The 24748-nt window shown below is 51.7% G+C and overlaps 1 protein-coding gene and 1 long non-coding RNA gene across 6 annotated transcripts in view; one reads left to right on the top strand and one right to left on the bottom strand.

Moving 5' to 3' along the window:
- The window catches only part of CATSPERD (cation channel sperm associated auxiliary subunit delta), a 43201-nt gene that overhangs the window by 6189 nt on the left and 12264 nt on the right, over window positions 1-24748 (bottom strand). For 2 of the 4 annotated variants that reach the window (XM_045044397.1, XM_045044406.1), the window contains 14 exons: window positions 23046-23159; window positions 22334-22621; window positions 19632-19715; window positions 17345-17495; window positions 16368-16463; window positions 14125-14207; window positions 12723-12899; window positions 11189-11302; window positions 10336-10425; window positions 9520-9578; window positions 6227-6305; window positions 4774-4826; window positions 2215-2289; window positions 1290-1418 (listed from right to left, as the gene is read on the bottom strand). In XM_045044397.1, the coding sequence (XP_044900332.1) occupies window positions 1290-1418; window positions 2215-2289; window positions 4774-4826; window positions 6227-6305; window positions 9520-9578; window positions 10336-10425; window positions 11189-11302; window positions 12723-12899; window positions 14125-14207; window positions 16368-16463; window positions 17345-17495; window positions 19632-19715; window positions 22334-22621; window positions 23046-23159 (1592 nt within the window). The remainder of the gene's footprint in view (window positions 1-1289; window positions 1419-2214; window positions 2290-4773; window positions 4827-6226; window positions 6306-9519; window positions 9579-10335; window positions 10426-11188; window positions 11303-12722; window positions 12900-14124; window positions 14208-16367; window positions 16464-17344; window positions 17496-19631; window positions 19716-22333; window positions 22622-23045; window positions 23160-24748) is intronic. The other 2 variants (XM_011287677.4, XM_045044399.1) reach the window with 2 other exon arrangements.
- On the top strand, window positions 178-24264 carry LOC109493850. 2 transcript variants are annotated; one of them, XR_002740700.2, is made up of 4 exons: window positions 178-1130; window positions 5871-5995; window positions 22872-22991; window positions 23760-24264. It is a non-coding gene; the product is annotated as an uncharacterized LOC109493850 (long non-coding RNA). The 2 variants fall into 2 exon arrangements; XR_002148304.3 differs by lacking the exons at window positions 22872-22991; window positions 23760-24264 and adding an exon at window positions 13753-14464.

Genomic DNA, 24748 nt, shown 5'->3' with positions numbered 1-24748 from the left:
TCGCTGAAGCGTCCGGCCTTGGCTCAGGCCATGATCTTGTGGTTCGTGGGTTCGAGGCCCACATCGGGCTCTATGCTGTCAACACAGAGCCCACATCGGATCCTGTCTGTCGCTCCCTCTGCCCCTTCCTTGCTCCCGCATGTGCTCTCTCTCCTCTCCCTCAATAATATTAAAATTTTTTTAAAAAATACATGAATGAATAAGCAAGTGAACCAACAAAGAAAACCCTTCACAGCTGTCCTCTGACATTTTTCTAACGACATCTGCCGACATTCAAAAGGTGTATATTAGGGCCGTTAATGAGGGTTGTTCTAAATCATTATTTTTTGGCACACGTCCTGTGCTCTCCTGCCAGGCGGGAGCTTACACCCCTCCTCTGCCCGGACGCCTCCCTTGATCTTCACACCCCGTGTGGGTTTGCGTCCCCGCCGCGTGGCAGCTCTGAGTGTGGGGCTCGGCCGTCGGGCCGGGCCCGGTCCCGTGTGCACAGCCCACAGCCTCACCCGGGCGCGGGATCAAGGCCACGAACCCGCCTGTTTGCAGGTGTGAGTGGGTGCCTGCTGCCTTCAATCAACTACTCTTTAGTCAGATGGTCTGCAGGGCACTGAGCTGAGCCCCCGGCCTCCAAGTGCTTACTTAAATCGATTGGCATTCAGTGAAATGGAAAAGCTGCTTCCTCAGGCGCACTGGCCCCACGTACCCCCCCTCCACACCCCCCCCTTCCCCCGGCTCATGAGTACCCACCAAAGTGTAGCCATCACGCAGGGTGGGGTGTGCAGGGGGCGTGATGGAGGAAGACGGCAGAATCCACAGAGGGGGCAAATGAATGCTCGGACTCAACCGTGTCCCCCAGAGCGCCCCCCACCCCCGGGGACTGTATTTGGAGGTGGGGCCTCTACACCGGCAATTAAGGTGGAACGAGGTCCTCAGGGAGGGCCCTGATCCCACAGGAAGGGGAGGAGACGCAGTGTCCCGCGCGGGAAGACGCCGAGAGAAGGTGGCCGGCTGTGAGCCAAGGAGGGAGCCTCCCCAGGAGGGGGACCCCCGCCCTGTCCACGCTCTGACCTCGGCCTTCTGGCCTCCGGAACCCTGAGAGAATCACTGTCTGCTGTTTGAGCCCCCAGTCGGCGGTAAATTTCGTTATAGCGGCGGCGGCGGGAGCTGAGAGATTGCAGGGAGGGGACAAAACAAGGGCGGGGGAAGGTGTGGAGAGAGGGGTGGGGAGGGCGGCGGTGAGAGGGGTGCGGAGGGGGGCGCGTTGTCTGAGGGCCCGGGCTGCGGGGTCTTACAGTTCCACCACCGGCCTCCAGGGGGTGTTGTAGTAGACGAGGCGGGGGCAGCCCAGCTTCTCGTACAGATAGTTCACCACCAGGTCCTCGCGGGACATCTGTCCCCGGAAGTTGGGGTCATACGCTTCCCTAGGCGGACACGGGGAGGGGGCAGTGGATGGCCCTGCGCCGCCAGCCTCCTCCCCCATCAGACTGTGGGCGTGCCAGACCTGTGCAGTCGTGGGAACCGAGTCCTTAAAATAAATCTCCGTGCCTCTCCTATCTCTGGCCCTCTCTCTGTCTCTCCTCCTGTCTCCGTCTCTCTCTCAGGCTCTTTGTATCTCCGAGTGCGACCCGTCACCTTTCTCTCTCCCCGGAGGTCCGTGTCACGCACCTGTCCGTGCCCCCCCACCCAGGTCTGAGTGCAGGTTCACTGGCCGGGTTGGGCCTTGGCTGTGGGTGTGGACCGGAAGGTGACTGACTCCTGGCTTGTATCCGGGGGGCCGTGGTGTATAAAACACACGCGTGTCTTCATGCTGTTCCCCGGGTTCCAAGAAGGGTCGAGTCCCACCCATCCCACCCCATGCCCACTTGGTGGCCCTGGGGACCAGCTGCACTGCACAGAGGGTCGCCCTGGCCCTCACCCCCTCCTGCCTTGGCGGACAGTGTTGGGCTGTCAGCTCAGAGGAACAGGTGCCCGGGCCCCATGAGCTGGTGGCAGGCTGGCAAGATGGCAGAAAGGTGGCCTGGTAGGTGGGCAGAACTGAGCCACATCACAGTGGCCCTCCCACAGGCCCGGCACCTCTCCTACCTGTCCTCTCCCCGCCCCGGATTCCCTTCTGTCGGGAGATCAGTTTAAAAACGATTTCTGAGTTGTCTTTGGGGCTGGGGGACAGTCAAAGGGAGGGACAATCAAAGGTTTCACCAACGGGAACCTTAGGCTCACTTCTCGATGATGTAGCTGTAGTTGTCCTGAAGGCCCACGGGGTCCAGGATGCCGTTGGAACAGGCTGAGATTTTGCTGCAAGCGAGAAAAAGCGGTGAGAAGCTTCCAGAACCCACAGAGCACCAAAGGATTGTGAATTCTTCCCTTGGACGCGTATACCCCCGCTGGTTTGATTTTGGAGAACTTTCTTACTTCCATCCTCCCTACCAGGCCCAGAATCTCTCCAAGGAGCCAGAACTCGTGTGGGAGACCGACATCAGAGGCCAGGACCTAGGCGCTGGGTGTCCTGGCTCTTGAGACCATCATTTCCTGGGTTTTCTTTGTAGTGTTACATCTGTGCCTGCCTCTTTATGCAATATGGTTTATTTTGGGCCCGTTTCAGATTTTAAGGACTAGAATCATGCTGTGTGTGTCGTTTCGAATCTTCTGTTCCACATCCCTGGCACACGGCTAGGATAGTCCATTGCATCGAGCCACTGCACCTGTTTATTTCCTGTCAATGGGATTCGAGCTGGCCTGCTTCCAGCTTGGAGCTATTAGGAATAATGCCGCTGAGAACATTCTGGAACCCTTGCCAATGTAAACGTGCCAGATTGGAATTGCTGGGTCAACAGATGTGTTTTCTAAAGCAGCTGAGAAACGTACATACCCGCGGCAAAGTCTGTGCGTCCCGGAGGCTGCCAGGGGCTCCCGGTCCTTACCAGTACTTGCTCCTGGCCGGGCTTTGTAAATTTCACCACGCTGGTGGATGAGAGTGGTGGTCTCTAATAAAAGTTTTCATTCTCTTTTCCCTATGAAGTGAGGCTGACCGCATTTTCGGCACCTTTTCCCATGCTTACCAGCCGTTTGGATTCCTTTCTTGTTTCTTTCTTGGAAGTGCCTGTTCAAGACTTTTGCCCATTTTTAAAAAATTAGTTTTTTTTTTTTTAAATTATTAATTGGTAGGAATTCTTCATAAAGTCTCAGTAGCACGTGTGACGCTTGATCTTGGGGTGATGAGTTTGAGCCCCACGGTGGACGTAGAGATCACTTAAAAAATAAAATCTATTTTTTTTAGTTTTTTATTTTATGAGATATTTTTAAAGGTTTATTTCTTTAGAGACAGAGTGCGAGTGGGAGGGGCAGAGAGGGAGAGGAGAGAGAGAATCTCAAGCAGGCTCTGCACGGTCAGTGCACGGCCTAACGTGGGGCTCAAACTCACCAACCGTGAGATCGTGACTTGACCCAAAATCAAGAGTCAGATGCTTAACCGACTGAGCCACCTAGGCACCCCCACCCAAATACAGTCCGTTTACAAGTCCATTGCTGGTTATGCATGTGCAAATATCCTCCCCACGCTCTTTATGGCAAAAGCTATTTGTATATTGTTTAAAAAATGTTCCCTGCACATTATGTCCTTGTGTATAAATATATCATTTGTTGATTCAACAAAATGTTTCCATTTGGGGGAAATGTGGTAAAATCATCACCTGTGTTTATTAGTGCCCTTGAGCCGGGGACATTGAAGCTGGCCCCGACTAGCTCCTGAGAGCCAAACATTAAATCTGCTGGAATTTTGTGAGCCGGTGGATCATTCACGATGGTACTTGAAATCCACACGGGAGTATTCACACCACAGGAATTGGCAAGGGCTGCAATTCGGGGCCTCCCCCTCCACCCAGAACTGGTTGTCACCCATTTACCAGCACGCCACTGCCTGCAGGGGAAAAGTATGGCAATTTGGCTGATCTACTGGTTTCTTCCTTTTTTTATGCCTTGGATTCTCAGGGCTGCATTCCCTGGGGGTAACTGTGGAAACTGGAGCAAAGTTCCCCCAAAATATCAGCAACCAATTAAAACCAAAAACCGTAAGCAATTTTAATCAAAATGAGGAATTCAGGGACTCGTAAAAGACGAAAGAAAGAAAGAAAGAAAGAAAGAAAGAAAGAAAGAAAGAAAGAAAGAAAAGAAAGAAAGAAGGAAAGAAAGAAGGAAAGAAAGAAGGAAAGAAAGAAGGAAAGAAAGAAGGAAAGAAAGAAGGAAAGAAAGAAAAAGAAAAGAAAAGAAAAGAAAAGAAAAGAAAAGAAAAGAAAAGAAAAGAAAATGAACAAGCACATGATTAGGAGAGAGAGCAAAGTGTAAATATCAACAAGCTGGTAAAGGAGGGGAGAACACTGTGCCAGAAACCAAACTCAGCCTATCAGTATTCATTATTTAACTATTTATTTTTTCCCCCTAACATTTACTCATTTTTGAGAGATAGAGACAGAGCGTGAGCAGGGGAGGGGCAGAGAGAGAGGGAGACACAGAATCCAGGCTCCAGGCTCTGAGCTGTCAGCACAGGGCCTGATGCAGGGCTCGAACCCACGAACCGCGAGATCATGACCTGAGCTGAAGTCAGACGCTTAGCCGTCTGAGCCACCCAGGTGCCCCATTATTTAACTATTTCTTATGAGAATGTTAAATATACATAAAAACGCACAGGAAAATGTCACCCGATTTCAACGGTTGTGAAACTACTGTGACCAAGCTTGTCACGTCCCAGTCCCCGCCCCCCCCCCCCCATATCGACACACTTACTTCTGAATGACGATCTTTTTCTCCTGGTCACAACCCACTGAAATGAGTGCCGTCTGCGGAGGAGAGAGGCAGGGATGCTGACCGGGGTCGGTGAGGGCCGCTGACGGCCCGGCTGTGTTAAGAACCCACGTGGGGACACTCACACCCAGGAGAGACAGGAAACGGTGTGCCCAGATCCTGACACGGTGACCCAGTCTCCCGGGACTCACTGTAACTGGGCCTGGCCCCGCGGAGCTCAAGCCCTAAGGGCTTGCCAGAGCTATGGGCGTGCAGTTAAGTCCCCTGTCACTAGCTTATATCTTAGTTCCAACCAGAGGCCAGTTTATAAATGTGGGACAATACTTGGCATACAGAAGACAAACGTGGATTTACCACGGGACAGAATGCAATATTCCTATCAATTTTACAAAAATCGTGGTAAAGGGGCGCCTGGGTGGCTCAGCTGGTTAAGCGTCTAACTCCTTTCTGGTTCAGGTCATAATCTCATGGTTCGTGAGATCGAGCCCCACATCTGTGCTGACAGCACAGAGCCTTGCTGTCTTGGGATTCTCTCTCTCTCTCTCTCTCTCTGCCCCTCCCCTGCTCTCTCTCTTTCTCTTTCTCTCCAAATAAATAAATAAACTTTAAATAAATAAGTAAATCAATAAATAAATAAACTTTAAAAAATGTGGTAAAATACACATAACATGAAATGTACCATCTTTAACCATTTTAAGCACAAAGCTCAAGGCCATCAGGCACACTCACACGGCTGTACACCCACCCCCACCAACTGTTTCCAGAACCTTCTCATCTCCCCAAACTGAGACTGTCCCCATGAGTCCTGACACCCCACCCCCTGCCCCACCCCTGGTGCCCACCATCTGTCTCTGTGGACAGGACTGCTCTGGGGACCTCAGAAAAGTGGAATCAGACAGTATTTGGACTTCTGGGATTGACTTCTTTCACTGAGCGTAACGTCTTCAAGATCCATCCATGTTGTGGTGGGTGTCAGCACGGACCGCCCTGTGTTTATTGGTTCACCCATCAGTGGACATTTGGGTAGCTAACACCTTTTGACTATTACAAATAAGGCCACTGTGAATATATGTGTACAGGTTTCCGTGTGGATGTGTGCGGTTTTCCGTTCTCTTGGGAGCACCAAGGAGTGCTGTCACCAGAGTTGGCCAGAGGTGTTCTGGGGATGATCAAGGAATGAGACGAGACACCTGCTCCTAGGATGGTGAGTCTTGAGGGGCAGACCTGGGGGTGCTGTTGCGGGGCGGCGGGGGGTGGGGAATGGCGGGGGGGGGGGGAAGGGAGTGACCCTGGCAACTGGGACCAGATCACCTCCATTTTCAAATCCTGAACATGGGCTCGGCCAGCCCCTCAGGGAAAATCCAGGGGAGACCCACCACCATTATTCTTAACGCTAACAACAAAGAATATGGGACAGTGAAAATTTGGGACATACCAGTGGCTTCAGGTCCACACATGAAATTTCCTTGTTGGCTACGTCCAGAGTGATGGTAGATACTGTGGGTTTCTTTATGCTGCGAGGCAATGGGAGTGTGTATTATCGCACATCAGTGTCACAAATAGTATCAGGGTTAAAAACAATCACCGACCCACCGATTTACTTATCCATCCATCCATCCATCATCCATCCATTCATGATCCATCTATTCATCCATTTGTTCCAGAATACTGATGGAGAACCTCTGCTCACACGTGGTGGCCCCACCCTCCCTTGAGTTTCTACTTCTTCTTGAGTCAGTTTTATTCATTTACGTATAATAACTTCTTGAAAACCACATCTGACATCCATTATTATTACCTAGTTACGTATCACAACATTATCATCACCTAGCTACGTGTAATGTTTTCTTGTTCTGTTTTTCATTGAAGTATAATTGCAATACAATATCATATTGGGGCTCCTGGGTGGCTCAGGTGGTTGCACGTCCGACTTCGGCTCAGGTCGTGATCTCGCGGTTCACGAGCTCGAGCCCGCGTCCAGCTCTGTGCTGACAGGTCAGAGCCCGGAGCCTGCTTCGGATTCTGTGTCTCCCTCTCCTCTCTCTGCCCCTCCCCCACTCATCTCTGTCTCTGTCTCTGTCTCTCTTTCAAAAAATAAAAGCATTAAAAAATTTTTCTTTGGGGCGCCTGGGTGGCGCAGTCGGTTAAGCGTCCGACTTCAGCCAGGTCACGATCTCGCGGTCCGTGAGTTCGAGCCCCGCGTCGGGCTCTGGGCTGATGGCTCAGAGCCTGGAGCCTGTTTCCGATTCTGTGTCTCCCTCTCTCTCTGCCCCTTCCCCGTTCATGCTCTGTCTCTCTCTCTGTCCCAAAAATAAATAAACGTTGAAAAAAAAAATTTAAAAAAAATTTTTTTTCTTTAAAGAAACGCAATATCATATTAGTTCCAGGCATACAACATAGTTATTTAATGTCTGCATACATTGCAAAAGGATCGCCATTAATAGGCTAGTTACCGTCTGTCACCATACAAAGTTAATACAACATTACTGACCGTGTTACCCAGGCAGTTCAATACATCCCCATGACTTCTTTATTCTATAACTGGGGGCGTATTTCATTGTATACATACACCACGTCTTCTTTATCCATTCACCTCTAGATGGATTGGTTAGATTAGACGGCTTCCATAATTTGGCTTTTGTAAATGATGCTGCGACAAACAAAGGGGCGCGTGTATTGTTTCAAATTAGCGTTTCGGTCTTCTTCAAATAGACCTGGAATTGGGTTGTGTGGTGGGTCTCCGTTTCATTTTCTGAAGAGCCTCCGTCCTGTTCTCCAGAGCGGCTGCACCAGTTTGCATTCCCACCAACAGTGCAGGGCGCCCCTTTCTCCGCATCCTCGCCAACCCTTGTTTCTTGTGTTGTTGATTGTAGCCATCGTGACGGGTGTGAGGTGGTGTCTCGATGTGCTTTTGATCAGCATTTCCCTGAGGCTGAGTGACGTGGGGCATCTTTTCACGTGTCTGTTGGCCATCTGGATGTCTTCTCTGGAAAAGCGTCTCTTCAGATCTTCTGCCCATTTTTTCATTGCGTTGTCGTTGTTGTTCTTGAGTTGCGCGTGTTCCTTACATGTTTTGGACATCGGCGTCTTCTCCCGGTCAGTGGGCCGCCTTTTCATTTTGTGGGTGGCTTCCTTCACTGTGTGGGAGCTTTTGAGTTGGGTGAAGCCCCTCCCCTTATTCTTTGATAAGTCTCCACCCTTGTCACTTTCTGTTCTACTGTTTGTTTCAATTCTCTCCTCCTTCGTCAGGATTGCGGGGTCGCCTTGTGTACTGGGCTTCTGAAGAACCAGCTTTATGTGTCACTTTGACTTTATCCTGTCTTTTTGCCCTCTGTTTAATACATTTCAGACTGTATCATCATTAACTCCCTTCTTTTTGTGGTTCCCCTGGTTCTTTAAGTTCAATGTTTACTTCACGCGTCTTCAGTCTGTTCTTCCCCCTCATAATAAAAGTGCTCAGGGTACAGATTTTCCTTTGAGTATGTTTCAGCCGTGTTGCATGGATTCTAGGATTCAAGGGTTATTTATAAAAGCGTCTCTTCCTTTCCAAGAAAGGGGGCTTTTTGTCATTGGTTTTGTTTTTCTGGCCATTCAGTTCTAGTTTTGTTGGACTATGGTCTGAGCATGTGGTCTGAAAATCTCTACTGGGAGATCTGGTTGATTTTTTTAATTGCCAAGTACATAAAAAATTTAGTTAAATATTTTTTTAAAATGTTTATTTATTTTTGAGACAGAGAGAGACAGAGCATGAACGGGGGAGGGGCAGACAGAGAGGGGGACACAGAATTGGAAGCAGGCTCCAGGCTCTGAGCCATCAGCCCAGAGCCCGACGCGGGGCTCGAACTCATGGACCGTGAGATTGTGACCTGGGCTGAAGTCGGACGCTTAACCAACTGCGCCACCCAGGCGCCCCGAGTTAAATATTTTTTTAATGTTTATTTGTTTTTGACAGAGAGAGAGACAGAGTGTGAACAGGGGAGGGGCAAAGAGACAGAGGGAGACACAGAATCCAAAGCAGGCTCCAGGCTCCGAGCTGTCAGCACAGAGCCCGATACGGGGCTCGAACTCACGAACCACGAGATTGTTACCGGAGCCGAAGTGGGACGCTCAACCGACTGAGCCACCCCAAGCGCCCCTAGAATACTTTAGTTCCGATGTCTTAGCAAATTCCTATTATATGTGATACAGTGATACAAAATTCCACACGTAGAATGAAGACTTGTTGAAATACATATTCTAGGGACCCCCTGTGCGTGGGGTCACGCAGGACGTGTCCTTCTGTGTCTGGCTTCTGTCACCGCACACAGTGTCCTCAGGGTCCATCCACGTGGTGGCAGGCGGCAGGACCTCCCTCCTTCCTGAGGCTGGGTGATATCCCAGCGTGTGGATGGGCCACACTGTGTCCACCTACTGGGCCGTCTGCGGATACGGGGCTGTTTCCACGTTTTGGTGATTGTGAATCAGGCTGCTGTAAACACGGGTGTGCACATATCTTTTCCGGTCCTGCTTCCCATTCTTCCGGGTGTAGACCCAGAAGCGGGATTGCCAGGCCATATGGTAATTCTATGTTCAATGTTTTGAGGAACCACCATTTAGAAAGTGTTGCCGATTATTCTGGCCTGACTGTCCTTGGAGGGAGGGAGTCTGGATCTCGGCCCCGCGTTCCCAGATCTGTCAAGGGAACCCCATACACGGGGGCCGCCCACTCCCATCTAGGCGACCGCGTACCTGGAGGTGAAGTTGGGGTTGGCCCTGCCCCAGTGGTGCTGCTGCCTCAGGGAGATGTTCTGTGGAACCGAGAACAAACACCACGGTGGGGCAGCCCGGGGTGGCTGAGGATCGGGGCTCGGGGGGGACACTGAGGTAGGACGGGGCTTTGGGAGGAGGAGCCTGGAAAGCATCCAGCTGCCTCTTGATTCTAATTGTACCACCGGTGAGAGGCTTCTAGAAGTTCATAGAAATGACCAACCCCAAGCCTCTTCGTTTCCTGGCTGCCTTTGTCTGAGGGACCCGGAGTGAGGGGTGACTTTGTTTCCCCTCTTCTTTAGGAGGTGACGGGGACCGGTCCAAAAATCCCCCTGTGGCTGACTGATGCCTTGTCAGGCTCCCGTTTTGTGGAAACCGCCCAACCCTACCCTAGGCTTCCGGGGTCAAGTGTAAACTCCACGGTGTGACCGTGAGGCCTGGCTCGGCCCTGTGGAGCACCCTGGCCTCCTGTTTTGCCAGGACCCTCCTGCCCCCCCGCCCCCCGTTTCACCTCCATCCTCGTGCCTCAGTTTACCCAGCTACCCAGATTTCCCTGGGGCTATGTTAGGCTCTCTGTCACGCCCTCCTGCTTGTCCCCTGTGCTTCCTGCCTGCAGGGAGCAGGGGAGGGGCGGGGAGCAGCAGGGCCAAGTCCTCTCCAGATGCTTTAGCGCCTTATCCAGGGCGAGGAAGGAAGTTCAGGCTGAGGAAGCCTTCAGGCGGCCGGACCTGGCTGGGCCCAGTCAAGGCTGTGCCCTTCCCTGCACTGACCTGGGCCTGGGGCGGGGGCGCCACTCACCAGTCTGTGCTTGGTGTTTCCGTCATAGGTGTAGCCGTCCTCGTAGATGGCCACCTGCAGCCCCAGGGAGTGGGGGTTGCTCACCATTGCCTGGTGGGGGGTGGGGGGTGGGGAAGGAGACGCACACCATTTACTGGGGCCGGGGGACACAAAAGGGCGCCACTGGGATCTCACCACAGGGGACCCCTGTGCCCCTTCACACTAAAAACCGAGCTTGCTCTGCAAAGGCAGCCGCCCCTCCGATCCCCATGCCCCTGCCCCACCTCGTCTACCCCCCAGTGTGGCCTCTGAGCCCCGGCACTGCAGACAGTTTGGAGCTGTGGGACCCAAACCCGTCCCTGCTGGTGGGTCTGCACCCCCCCCCCCGGAGGATCCCCCAAGGAGGCCTGTCCTGTGCAGGAGGCCGAGGGGAGAGCCCGAGATAAGAGCCGGAGCCAGCCTGGCCTCCCCTGGCTGGACTTCACCCCATGGCCTTACATTAATCCGCACCCTCCCCCCCGAGAGTCTGGGCTTGGTCACTTGGGTTTCAGGTCTGGGGACCCCCACTGTCTCTTGAGCACCTCCCGCCCTGTGAGGGGAGGCGGGAGTCGGGGCTGCTGGCCGGAAGCACGGAAGCGGGGTCCGGCTGGGCTAAGAGGAAGAGGAGTGGGAAGCATAGAACAGCCCAGAAGCAGGATGGAGAAGGAGGCACGGAGGCCCTGGGGAAGGAGGCCAGCAGGGCGGAGGCCGTTTCTCCACAGCGTCACGGGTGAGGGCTCTCCCCGGCGGTGCCAGGGGACTCGCAGGGCCTGCGACGCTGGGGGGACCGGAAGTACCAGAAGCACCGGATGGCGTCAGGAGGAGGTGGCCTTACCAGTGGGACCGGTGACCTGCCTGGCCGCGGAATCATGAGCGCTGTGAGCTGCAGTTTGCTGTTCATGTCGATGCTGTACATCTTGTTGTCAAATTCTCCTTGCAGAAGCTCTACCTGGGCAGAAACGCCGCGCAAATCAATCCGTCGCATCAGATGCGCGGGGGCGGGCAGGCAGCGGTCTCCCCTGGGGATGGAACCTTCTAGTCTTTCATGCACGCCACTGTCTTCCCTGCCGGATCCTGCAGCCGCCCCACCCCTCCGTAGAGCCTCGCGGCCCACCCCATTGCAGACGAGCCTCCTCTTTCTAGAAGTCTCCCCCCCCCCACACCTGATTTTTGCCATAGTTGCTTCTTTGCCAAGTGCGCATCCCTAAGTGATGTAACTTGGTCCGGCCCGTTTTGAAACATTGTTCTAAGCCCCTTGCAATCCACAGGCTCCCCCTTTACCCCGCCCTCTTCGTGTCTCTTCATCTCTGAAGCCCCCCCGGCTGCTGGACCCGTAGATTCTCACAGTCTGGATTTTCCTGGTGCAGGTGGGCATTGGAGGATGGGTCTGTCGGGTTTGGGTTATTACATTTTAGCTTATTATCTACTACTGTGTGATTTATCTTTGCTGCCCAGCTTTCATCCGGGGGATTTTTGCGTTTTGCTTTTATTTTTCAATGTTTTTATTTATTTTTGGGACAGAGAGAGACAGAGCATGAACGGGGGAGGGGCAGGGAGAGAGGGAGACACAGAATCGGAAACAGGCTCCAGGCTCTGAGCCGTCAGCCCAGAGCCCGACGCGGGGCTCGAACTCACGGACCGCGAGATCGTGACCTGGCTGAAGTCGGACGCTTAACCGACTGCGCCACCCAGGCGCCCCTGTTTTTGTTTTTAAAGTAGGCTGTAGCCCAACGTGGGGCTCAAACTCACGACCTGGAGATCAAAACTCACCATGCTTTTCCGACTGAGCCAGCCAGGCGCCCCGTCCCCCGTGGGTTTTTGTTACACTGTGTAGTTGCTGGTTTGGGTGGGGCTTTTGGTGGGGGTGGGATTTGGGAAAACTACGTGCTAATGGCACAGCCTTTTTCCCCAGAAGAGTTCAAGGGCCCACAAGAAAATCCCCATGGCTGGGGACTGATAGTTTATTGTGGCAAGTAGAGGAAAGAAGAAACAAATCACTCCCGTCTCCTAGCACCATCATTTCATAAGAGGATATTTTCATAGATCGATACACTCAGTAGTTTCCCATATCGCTAAATGCCGTGGATCCAAAGGCCATTTGGAAATGGACACCCTAGGGGCGCCTGGGTGGCTCGGTCGGTTAAGCGGCCGACTTCAGCTCCGGTCATGATCTCACAGTTCATGGGTTCAAGTCCTGCATTGGGCTCTCTGCTCTCACCACGGAGCCTGCTTCAGATTCTGTGTCTCTTTCTCTCTCTGCCCCTGCCCCATGCTCTCTCTCTCTCTCTCTCAAAAATAAGCGTTAAAAAAAAAAAAAAAGAAAAGAAAGGGTGCCTGGAACATTGATCTAAACAGTTACGATCACATACTTTGCAAACGTCAACTTGGAGTTGGGGATCCATGAGAATCTCCTGAACGTTCATAGGGCACCTCTGGAAATCAAAAGCTGGAAACATTGGATCGGGAAGCGGGGTCAGTATTTCCAGTTGCCCCACATCAGTGAACATCACGGCTGCCTCTTGGGACCAGATGTTTTGGCCTGAAAACTAAGAGAAAAGCAACTTGGGAGATCGGGTCGTTCTAGGTGTTTTTTGAGGATGTAAATTTTATCTCATGATTCAGGTTTAAATTTAGAAGGAAGACCAGATAAAGTCATCAGTACGCTTCATTCATTCCTTGGTGATTAATGATGGAAGCTCCGTATTTCCTCAGCAGAGAGGATACGCAGGAAATAATTCTAGACTTATCCACAGGCCCCGCGGACCGCTCTGCAAAGTCGGACGAAAGCTAATGACCCTCCCCCAGAAAATGCCGTGGTTGTCAAGAATGTGTCAGTGTGACGGGGTCCTGGGTGGCTCAGTCGGTTAAGTGTCCGACTCTTGGTTTTGACTCAGGTCATAATCTCACAGTTTGTGAGTTCGAGCCCCATATCAGGCTCTGTGCTGACAGCATGTAGCCTGCTTGGGATTCTCTCTCTCTCTCTCTCTCTCTCTCCCTCCCTCCCTCCCTCCCTCTCCCTCTCTTTCCCTCTCTGTCTGCTCCTCCTACGTTCACTTTCTCTCTCAAAAATAAATTAACTTTAACAGTCCTCACATTTCTTTTCTGGCTTAGCTGCTAATGAGTTACGGGCCCTTAGGAAAGAGAGAAATCTGAACTTCAGTGTTTCCTCTCTTGTAAAAGTTGGACGATATTATCTCCTTCCTGGGGTTTTGTGAGAGTGAAATAAAATTAGACAGGCATGACGTAAAAGGGGATGTGAAATAACTGGCATCACCGCTTCCGGTCTCTCTGTGACTCAGTTTTTCCGTCTGTCCAATGGGGACAATACAAGGTTCTTCGACTTCGTCTTCTTTTTTTTTTTTTTTTTTTTTTACGATTATTTGTTTATTTCTTTTTTAGTTATCTCTACCCTCAACGTGGGGCTTGAACTCACAGCCCAAGATCAAGAGTCACATGCTCCGCCAACCAAGCCCCCCCAGGTGCCCCCGAGGTTCTACTTCTAAGACGATGGTCGGGACTAAATGGGGTTAACAGAGGGAAACCGCTCAGACCAGCACCTACTATATCCTGAACGCCCAGTAAGTTTTAGCTGCTGTGGCCGTAAATCCCATATTAATTAAAATCATTAAACGATTGCTGTTGTTATTAAAATACCAGTACTATTCTCATAACTAGAGTGATTTCCCGCCTTCAGAAAAGGATCGGCAGTTTGAGAAGGAGACCGTAATTCCTCACCGACACGGCGATAAACAGCACTTTGAATGTACCTACTTTGATTAGAGAACTTGGCAGGATTCCAAGGCTGCCATAATACAAACTGTTCTCCCGAGTTAAGACTGCCAGTTCATTCTGATCTAGGAGAAAAGAAACAAGACAGAACAAAATGGAACTGAGGGCTGTTTCCGTGGACAAAACTGTAACAAATGTAACAAGTTGTGAAAAAACAATTACGCCCGATTCCATCATATAGACCAGGGGTCAGCAAACTTCTTTTGTAAAAGGCCAGATGGCAAATGTTTTCTGCTTTGCTGGTCAGGTGCTTTGTTACAAGTATTCAGCTCTGTGACAGCAGCTACAGACCGGTTGTAAATGAACAGACGTGATTGCGTTCTAAGAAAACTGTATTTTTTTTTTTTTGAAGTTTGTTGATCTTGAGAGAGAGAGAGAGAATGAGCAGGAGGGTAGGCGAGAGGGAGGGAGACAGAGAGTCCCAAGAAGGCTCTGAGCCATCAGCGCCAAGCCTGATGGGGGGCTCGAACTCACGAACCGTTGAGATCATGACCTGAGCAGAAACCCAGAGTCGGATGCTAAACAAAAATTGTTGTCTTCCGTGTGTATGCATGTGCCCGGATGAACTAGAACTGAACTAACCGGTCCTCCACGGGTGGGCCTGGAGGTTGTTTCTGGTCTTTCGCAGACACAGAGTTCCAAGGAACACGGGAGAGCACTAAAAGGTTTTCTGAAAGGGTCAACATGACCGGATGTGTATTTTTATTCTTAAAAAAAGAAGACAAGGGAGCTTTCAGAAAAAGTGAGGCTTAAGCTGAACCTTGGGGAAAGCCTCTGATATAGAAAAGTGGAGGTGTGTTTGAGGAGCAGGGAGTGAATTAATGTACTGAGGGTTTCTCGACCTTGGCGCTAGTGAGGTTAGGGACCAGATCCTTCTTTGCGGTAGTTTGGGGGTGGGGGTGGGTTGCGTCTTGGCACTATAGGATGTTAAGCAGCGTCCCTGGCCTCTACCCAGTAGATACTAGGAGCACGCCCCCCGATGAGACAACCACGGATGTCCCCAGACACCCACGGATGTCCCCAGACACCGCCGAGTGTCCCCAGGTTGACGAAATGGGGACTTGGCTGTATAACAGGTAGAAGGTTTCAGGTATGCAGGAATTAATTGTATTTGTAATGTTAAGAAGAAAAATTCCTCTAAGGGACCATGCACCACTGGTTTAATTATAAGGAAATGCTGTATCATGGATTTCTATAATTATGAGTTAATTTTAAGTAGATATAGGAACATAGTAGGATGTAATGCAGCGATTAGCAGACAGAGGGAAATAGTGACTTAAAACTCAAGCGACGGCCCCCTTCGCCCGGTTTACTCCACTATTTGCCTTTCCAACCCACGAACCGTGTGAGGAGAATTACTCGGGCGAATGTCATCTTTTAAGACAGCACCAGGACAATGATTTGGTTGCAAAGAAATCCTGGGGATGCCAGCTGGTGGGGGTTGAAACGTGTCCCCTCCAACAAAGACAGATTGGGGTCCTAACCCCCTGGACCTCAGCAGGTGACTGTATTTGGAGATCAGGTCTTTCCAGACATGATCAAGTCCCAGCGAGGTCATCAGGGTGGGTCCTAATCCAATATGACTGGCATCCTTATAAAAAGGGGAAACATGGGGCACCTGGGAGGCTCAGTCCGTTGAGTGTCCGACTTTGGTTCAGGTCATGATCTCTCAGTTTGTGGGTTCGAGACCCGCGTTGGGCTCTGTGCTGACAGCTCAGATTCTGTGTCTCTGCTTCTGATTCTGTGTCTCCCTCTTTCTCTGCCTTGCTCCACCCCCCCCCCCCAAAAAAAAATTATTATTTTTTTTTTAAAGGGGAAATATGGACATGGAGACATGCCCAGTAGGGGGCACAGTGTGCGGACATAGGGGACAAGGACCGTCTACAACCCAGAGAGACAGGCCTGGGGCACATCCTGTCCTAGAGCCTCTGCGGGGAGCACGGGCCAGCCCACATGTTGATGTCAGACTTCCGGCCTCTAGAACCTTCCCCCCACCCTCCTTCCCCAGTTTGTGGGCATTTGTGGTAGCGGCCTTAGGAAGCGAGCACTCGATGAACGGTCCATCGTGGTAAAAAGGCACAATAGTTTATGGCGGGAGCTGCTCTCGAACGTGCGATGATCACACTGTGGTTTGGCTTGGGCCGGACTGGATCTAGCGGGGTCGGCGGCGAACAAGCCCAGTGTAGGGCACCTTCTAGAAAGCTACCCGTAGGCTGGCCACGCACTGGCAGCGATGTTGTGGATGGTGACGTTGGCTTCCGAAACGGAAGAATACGAGATGCGGGGTTCTTCGTCCACGGGGACAGGGTAAACGAGCTGACCTATGAGACGACAGGGCAGGATCATGAGGAAAGGGACCCCCGCCGCCCGCCCACCCCAGCCCTTGGTTAGCGACTCAAGGGGTAACCGAATGGAGGCAAACACGGCCCGGGGCCGCACCGCCGTGGAGCGTCGCCCAGAATGCGCTTAGGTTTGAGCAAAGCAAGCCTGGGTGGGACAGGAACGCCGGGCGCCGGCTGCAGGGTTCCGGAGAACTGCTTTTCTCACTGCGGGAGGCGTGAATGCCCTGGAATGCCTTTTACTATATGGGTAACATGGAATCAGAGCTTCCTTTCTGGAATGAGCGCCCCGAATGGACCAGTCAGCCCTGAGCCCTTTCCTTGCGTGGGGTGGGGCTGGGGCGGGGGTGGGGGTGGGGGGAGGACAACGGTGTTCAGGCGGCCTGACTGGTGCTGTGAAGCGGGCTGCGATTGTAGGTGCCCCTGCAGCCACATTGTGCCTAGGGGGCCCTGACAGTCCGCCTTCCCGGGGTGGGGCTGCCTTCTGCTCCCTGTCTCATGCTGGCTGGTGGGCTGGGACTCATGTAGCAGGCCAGCCGGAGGTGCGGTGACTTTTCCCGGCCAGGGGAAGCCCTGAGCCACGTCCCAGAGTCGTGAACCCGTGGTTCCTGGTTGGAAGACCAGGGTTGTCCTAGGTGACTGGGGTGAGGGGTGACTTTCAGAACCTGCCCGCATGGCCCTAAAGACTAGAGGAGGCAGGAAATGGGGTGTGGTGGGGTGCTGGACACAGTGAGGGCTCACAGTGGGAATGGGTTGGTCCCAGTCTGCTCAAGCCAAGGGAGAGAAAAACCCGCTGTGCTTTCCCCACCCGAGGGGACACCGTGGGGACACCGAGGGCGGCCCCAAGCCCGGGCCTCGCTCACCTGCGTTTCCAGAAACCAACAGGCTCTTCTCAAACCAGAAGATCAGAATGCCTTTCTGGCCCGGGGTGATGAGGATGTCAAGGGTCCCGTTGTAGTCAAAGGGCAGCCCCAAACTGCGGTTCAGGGGGTGTTCTGAGTAGCTGAACATAGCCTGAGAGAAAGAGATCGCTGAATCCCGGGGGGTGACAGAAGGAGTCACTGGGTCGAGGGCGTCCGCGAGCTTGGTCACTGGGGCTTCCTTCAAGCCTTATTATCGGGGCCAGTGGTTCTCATTGGGGCGGCCCTGCTCCCAGGGGACACTGGGCGATGTCTGGGACGTGTGGGGCAGTCGGGACTGGGGAAGCTCCTGGCGTGGAGTGGACAAGGCGGGGGTGCTGTTCCATACCCACAGCGCCTGGGATGGCCCCAAAGAACTATTCCTGCCACAGGGCACACAGGGCCGAGGCAGAAGAGCCCTGCCCCCTCCCTCTGGGCTGCCAGAGACACAGCGCTCAGGGCAGGATGGATGGCACGCGGCCCCCAGTGCCCCCACCTCGAGGACACGGGGGCCAGGCCCGTCTGCATGACCCACTGGGCCTGTGAGCGCGCATCGGGCCCGACCCAGGCCCCCTGTGTAATACGCCGGCTGGCTCCGGTCCCCTGTCCCCGGGCTGGGCTGCCGGATGGCAGAGGAGCCAACTAAGACAACACAGCAAACACGAAGGGGGTCAGACTTGAATCGCTGACAGGGGAGGCCAGAGACAGCGCAGAGCTCCCGGCCACCCCTCCCCCATGTTGAGGGCCGTGGGGTCAGGTGAGGGGCTCCCCTCACTGCAGAGGGAGCCCCAAACCAAAGGCTCCTAAAGTTTCAGGCACTCAGGGGCCAGGGGGAAGGGAAGCCAGGAGCGGAAAACCACTGAGCACTGAGTACTGAGTACTGAGTACCAAGCAGAGAGATGTGCCCTGCTGGTTTCTTCCTTCTCCTTAAGGAGGCTGTGGTCAAGGCACCTCAACAGACTTCAGCTGGACTACAGACAGAGACCTGGGGTCAAGGGCCCAGTGGCGAGGAATGCAAATGTGCAGCGAGCAAACCCCTAGTGTAGACACCTGCCAGCCAAAGCCTCTGGGATTGTGGGTAGGCAGGCCTGAGAAATCGTGTGCAGGTGGTAACCACGTGGACACCACCGCACTCACTCCAGAGCGACGCACGGCCCAGGGAACCTTATGCTAATGAGGGCACTCACGTGGGGACGGGACCACGCACCTGATCAGGGGGTGAGGGGCTTTCAGCCACGGAGGTCAGCCCAAATTCTGGAAGCTTCCTCACAGCAGGGCTCCCCTGAACCACAGAGCTGTACATCCCACTTACAGTATCTGAAATGCCTGGGTACTGACTGTACCCAATCTTTTTCTGACTTAATATTTTTTTCTTCAAATGCACTTTCCAGTCTTATTCTACAGGGTATCTGTGATATCTGTTTCATATGCCAAGTTTCTGAATACACGTGAAAATAATCTTTAGCCAATAGTTCAACATGAAACATTTAAGACGATCTTTTGCGCGGACAGTGACACATGCACCACACCTTGTATTGTATCCCTAGTGTTCAGCACAGTGCTTAGCACCTCCTGGACACCACTTAAATACTGCCAAGTGCATGACGGAGTGGACACATGAATGCGGGGGGAGATGGGTGGTGGGTGTGTGAGTGGGTAGGTGGGTAGATGGATGCATAGGTAGGCAAATGGATGGATGAACGGCTGAGTAGGTAGGTGGAGTGGTGGGTGGATGAATGGATGGACAAGTAGGTAAATGGATGGATGGATGGATGGAGGGATGGATGGGTAGGTGGATGGATGGATGGATGGATGGATGGATGGATGGATGGATGGATGGGTGAGTAGAGGAATAGTGGGATGGATGGATGGGTAGATGGATGAAGGGATGGATGGATGGATGAAGGGATGGATGGATAAGTAGGCAGGATAGGTGGATGGATGGATGGATGGATGGATGGATGGATGGATGGACGGATGGACAAGTAGGTAAATGGATGGATGGATGGATGGAGGGATGGATGGGTGGATGGATGAAGGGATGGATGGATAAGTAGGCAGGATAGGTGGATGGATGGATGGATGGATGGATGGATGGATGGATGGATAGGTAGATGGATACATGGATAGGCAGGTAAATGAAAAGCTAGATGGATTTCAGACATGAAAATCCAAGTGTGTGAGTTTTATCGAAAACCTGGCTTCGGGCAAAGGTCAGTTAAGTCTTTCATCCCCGTCCAAAGCTACTCACCTTCCCTTGGTCAATGAGAAGCAGCCCAACCTGTGACAAGGAGTGAAAGTAGAAGACCCCACCCAAAGACCCGGCTAGTTCTGCCTGTGAAACAAACAGAAACACACCACATATGAAGAAATCATTAACGTGTTTGATTTTAGCTCCAGATTACCTAATAAGCTAAAATGAAGGAAAGTCTATTTTGTTCTGGTCTATTTCCCCTCTAGGGAAATGTAGCATGTGGGACAGAAACTTGAATGAAGGCAGCCTTGTTTGGGGGGTGCTGGGGGAAGTGGCGTGACCCAGATTGCCAGATGCTTGCCTAAATCATTCCGTCCTGCCTTGGTTCCTCATGCCTGATTTCTGGTTGGTCAGCAAAGTGTCTGGAAGCCAAGTGGAGGCATGAGGTCACCCAAGGGCCCTAACCTAGGGGCAATGGGACAACACAGCTGGCTGCCTCCAGACATCTCCAGGTAAGAGAGAGAAAGACTATTATTTTATTTAAGCCTCTTAAGTTATTAAGGGGAATTTTCTAGTATAGACAGTGCCATGAACTGAATTGTGTCCCCCCCCCCCCAAATTCGCATGTTAAAGTCATAACCCCCCGTCTTGGTCCATTTTGGCTGCTAATGGACAGTTTGGCTGCTTAGTGCATTTTGGCCAAAATGCCACGCAGTAGCTTATAAACAACAGAAGTTTATTGCTCACAGTTGTGAAGGCTGCAAATCTGAGGTCAAGGTGCCAGCATGGGTCACGTGAAGGCCCTTCTGGGTTACAGTCTTCTTGCTGTGTCCTCACATGGCAGAAGGAGGCTAGCAAGCTCTCTGTGGTCTCCTCTTTTATAAGGGCACTAATCCCAATCATGGGGACTCCACCCTCATGATCTAAATGCTCCCAAAGGCCCACCTCCTAATACCATCACATAAAGCACTAGAATGGCAGCACATACATTTTGGGGGGAGGGACACAAACATTCAAACCAGCAACCCCGATGGGATAGTCCTTGCAGGTGGGGCCTCGGGTAGGTAATTAGGTTTAGATGAGGTCATAAGAGTGGAGCCCTGATGATGGGGTTAGCTTCCTCGTAAGAGACACTAGGGTGTTCTCTCTTCTCTGTGTGAGGACACAGTAAGAAGGTGGCCATCTGTGAGCCAGGAAGAGAGCCCTCACCAAGGGCTGAATCTGCCAGTGTCTCGATCTTGGACTTTGCAGCCTCTAGAACTAGGAGAAATGAATGTCTGTTGCTTGAGTCACCCAGTCCGTGGGGTCTGTTGTGGTGGCCCAAGCTGACCAAAGCAGGCAGTCAATCCATCCCACCTGGCAGGAGTTGCCCATCAGCTCCCCACCAGACACGCCGACTCCTTCCCTGCTGGCAGAACCCCAAGGGGATGAATCACGATTGCTTGGAATCTCAGCCCTTCGGCACAAAAATAACAATAACCACACATGCACGCATGCGCGCACACACAGCGGGAAGACTACTGTATTAATAATTGGTGTTTGAGTGAAGGGGACATCGCGGAGAAGAGTAAACATCACCTAGAACTTGACCTTCTCCCCTGGAGAGGGGAGGAGTGCATTTTTGGTTGTACTTAGGATAGTTGTATTGTGTTGGGCAGAATGACGACCTTGTCAGTGTCTTTATTTGGAGATGAAGTACGGAGATGTGTATGGATGCCAAGCTGACCAGGGGTGGACTCGTGTTGGTTCGTTGTATGTGTCAGCTGGACGGGGCTAAGGAATGCCCAGGGAGCCGGTAAAACATTATCTCTGGGTGTGTCTGTGAGGGTGATTCTGGAAGAGATTAGCATTCAATTCAGTAGACCCAACAAAGAAGGCCACTCTCACCAGTCTGGGTGGGCATCACCCAATCTGTCGGGGGCCTACGTGGAACAAAGGGGGAGGAAGGGTGAATTTTTCTCTCTTCTCGAGCTGGGATGTCCATCTTCTCCTGCCCTTGGACACCAGAGTTTTTGGTTCTTGGGCCTTCAGACGCTGGGAATTGCTGTTCCCTGGTTCTCGGGCCTTTGTCTTCAGACTGAACAGCACAACCAGACTTCCTGGTTCTCCAGCTCACGGATGGCAGACTGTGGGGGCTTCTCTGCCCGCATAACCGTGTGAGCCAATTCCTATTATCAGTCTGTCTGTCTATCTATCTATATATCTATCATCTATCATCTACCTATTTATTATCTATCACTTTATCATCTATTATCTATTATCTATTATCTATCATCTATCTATTATCTCTATCTATCTATCTATCTATCTACCTATCTATCTATCTATCGATCTATCCATCATCTACTACCTATCTACCTTTCGGTGTTTCTAGTGATGACAGTTTTCAACGAATCACACATGTTAACCCTGAGTCCTTCTAGGCCTACTTTCGGATGAAAGTGTGTAGTCGGTTAGGTTCTAGGCTCCCTTGGGACTCCTGGGCAGGGCAGAGAAAGAGCGTTTGGGACACAGAGTTTGTGAGCAGAGTAGACTCTTTCTTCCTTCCTTTGCACATACTTCCCGAGTGTTTGGGGGGTGAGGCCATTCTCTGCATCAGAACAAAATCTCCTCATCCCCTGGGCTACCCCAGCAGCCTGTCCACTCCGGCTGTTGGGATCCCAGCCCTGCCCTGCATTCCTCTGGGCCCTCAACCCTCTATCGGTTTCCTGGGGCTGCCATGTGCTCGATGGCTTAAACCCACGGAAATTTACCGTCACCTTTGTGGAAGCCAGAAGTCTGGTGTTGGCAGAGCCGGCTCCTGCCGAGGCTGAGGAAGAAGCCACGCCACACCTCTCTTCCAGCTCCTGGTGGTGGCCAGTAATCCTCGGCATCCCTTGGCTTGTAGCCGCACCCCTGCAGGGTCTCCCTGCGTCTTCACACGGCCTCTTCTCCGTGCGGGTCTCCCCGTGTCCTCTCCTTTTCTTACAAGATACCAGCCCCTTTGGATTTAGGACCCACCCTGGTCCAGTGTGACCGCATCTTGACTGACTAAATCTGCAAAGACCCTGTTTCCAAGTAAGGTTACACTCTGAGGTCTCTGGGGTTCTGGATGAACCTAATTTGGGGAGGGTGGGGCATATATTCGACCCAGGACAGTTCTCTCGTCTGTATAATTGGGATGATGATGTTACCTGATGGTACGGATCTTTGGATGGGCCTGGGGTTAAGGGCCATAATTATTGTGCAGCCTTTACTGTGGCTTTACCACAGTGTCCTATGACCTAACACCTTTTGTATCCTTTCCTAACTCCCTAGTCTCCCTAGCCAGCTCCTTGGACCTTGAATTTCCCCTACCCTCCCAGCCAGTTGGACTCTTTAAAGAGAGAAAAGCCCTTGGCCACCCAGCGACTGCTGATTACCCCCACCATGCAGGAGGTAAATATCTATTTGTTGATTTTGCTGTTCACGTTCTTACCAAATTGAACATACCTGTCTTTCGTAGGCAAACTTCTGAAATGTGTATCCCCGGGTGTTTGAGAAATACACATTGGTCTGAGATATCTGATCTCCATGCAAATAAGCAAACACGGAATTACTTATATCCTGGAAGAACAGACACATAGAAGTCTCTTTACTTTTTTTCCTAAATTTTTTAAATGTTTGTTTATTTTGAGAAAGAGAGAGAGAGAGAGCAAGCAGGGGAGGGGCAGAGAGAGGGAGAGAATCCCAAGCAGGCTGAGTGCTGTCAGCACAGAGCCCCACACGGGGCTCAGACTTACAAACCCTGAGGTCATGAACTAAGCCGAAATCAAGTCAGACGCTTAACGGACTGAGCCACCCAGGTGCCCCATAAAACAGTCTCTTTAAAAGTAGAGAAAGAGTGGAGCTTGCAACTGACAGACACATACGTTCTAGAGAGTCTAGTGCACAGCATAGCGATGGCAGGCAACAACATGTATTACCAATTTCAGAGTTGTTAAAAGACTAGATCTTAATTGTTCTCACCACACACCAAAAAGGGTAATCGTGTGATGGAGGTGTTAAGTGAATGCTATGATGGCATTTACTGCCACCTATACGTGTATCAAATCAATATACTGTGCACCTTAAATTGACACATTGTTGTATCTCAATTACATCTCCATGGGGGGGGGGGGGAAGGAGATAGATGTCAGTGATCACACTGCTGGGTGTTTATCCTAGAGATGAAAACTTCTGTGCGCACAAGAATGAAACCTTCATGGCAGCTTTGTTCGTAATAACCCCCAAAATGGAAACAACCAAGTTCACTCCGTGGAGTGTTACTCAACAACGAAGCGGAGTGGGTTCAATACGAGTTTCCGGAGCATTCTGCCGAGAAGAGCTGGTCCCCAGAGTCACATGTCGTACGATCGCATGTATAGAACACTCTTGGAATGATGAGGTTATAGCGAAGGAGAACAGCTTAGTGTTTGTCAGGGGTTGGGGACAGTGGGGCAGGGATGTATGGAGAGCTTTGGGGTGATGGAACAGCGTAGTATCTTGAGGGTAGTGGCAGTTCTGGGACTTCACACGTGTGACTTCAAACATGGCATAGAACCAGACACGTGTTATTTCCATGTCGCTTTCCCAGTTTTAGTTTTTAGTATTTTGTTAACGTTTGTTTATTTTTGAGAGAGATAGAGACAGAGACAGAGCATGAATGGCGGAAGGGCAGGGAGAGAGGGAGACACAGAATCTGAAGCTGTCAGCACAGAGCCTGATGTGGGGCTCGAACCCACGAACTGTGAGATCATGACCTGAGCTGAAATTGGATGCTTAACTGACTGAGCCCCCCAGGTGCCCCCTCAGGGCCCCCCCCAAGTTTTAGTTTTATACTGTAGTTACATAAGATGGAACCATTGGAAGAACCATTGGTAAAGGGGGCATGGGACTTCTTGTAGGGTCTGTAATTATTTCAAAATAGCAAGTTTAAAAAAGGAAGAAACTTATTTAAAACAAAAGAGAGAGAGAGAGAGTAGGGGGCACCTGGGTGGCTCAGTCTGTTGAGCATCCGACTCTTGATGTCGGCTCAGGTCATGATCTTGTGGTTCATGACATCAAGCCCCACATTGGGCTCTCCTCACGGTTGGGATCCAGGTTGGGATTCTTTCTCTGCTGCTCTCTCTCTCTCTCTCTGCCCTGCTCCCACTTGTGCACACACTTTCCGTCTC

The sequence above is a fragment of the Felis catus genome, chromosome A2 (genome assembly GCF_018350175.1).
Source record: "Felis catus isolate Fca126 chromosome A2, F.catus_Fca126_mat1.0, whole genome shotgun sequence".
NCBI lineage: Eukaryota > Metazoa > Chordata > Mammalia > Carnivora > Felidae > Felis > Felis catus.
This window is presented reverse-complemented; position numbering and strand designations above follow the sequence as displayed.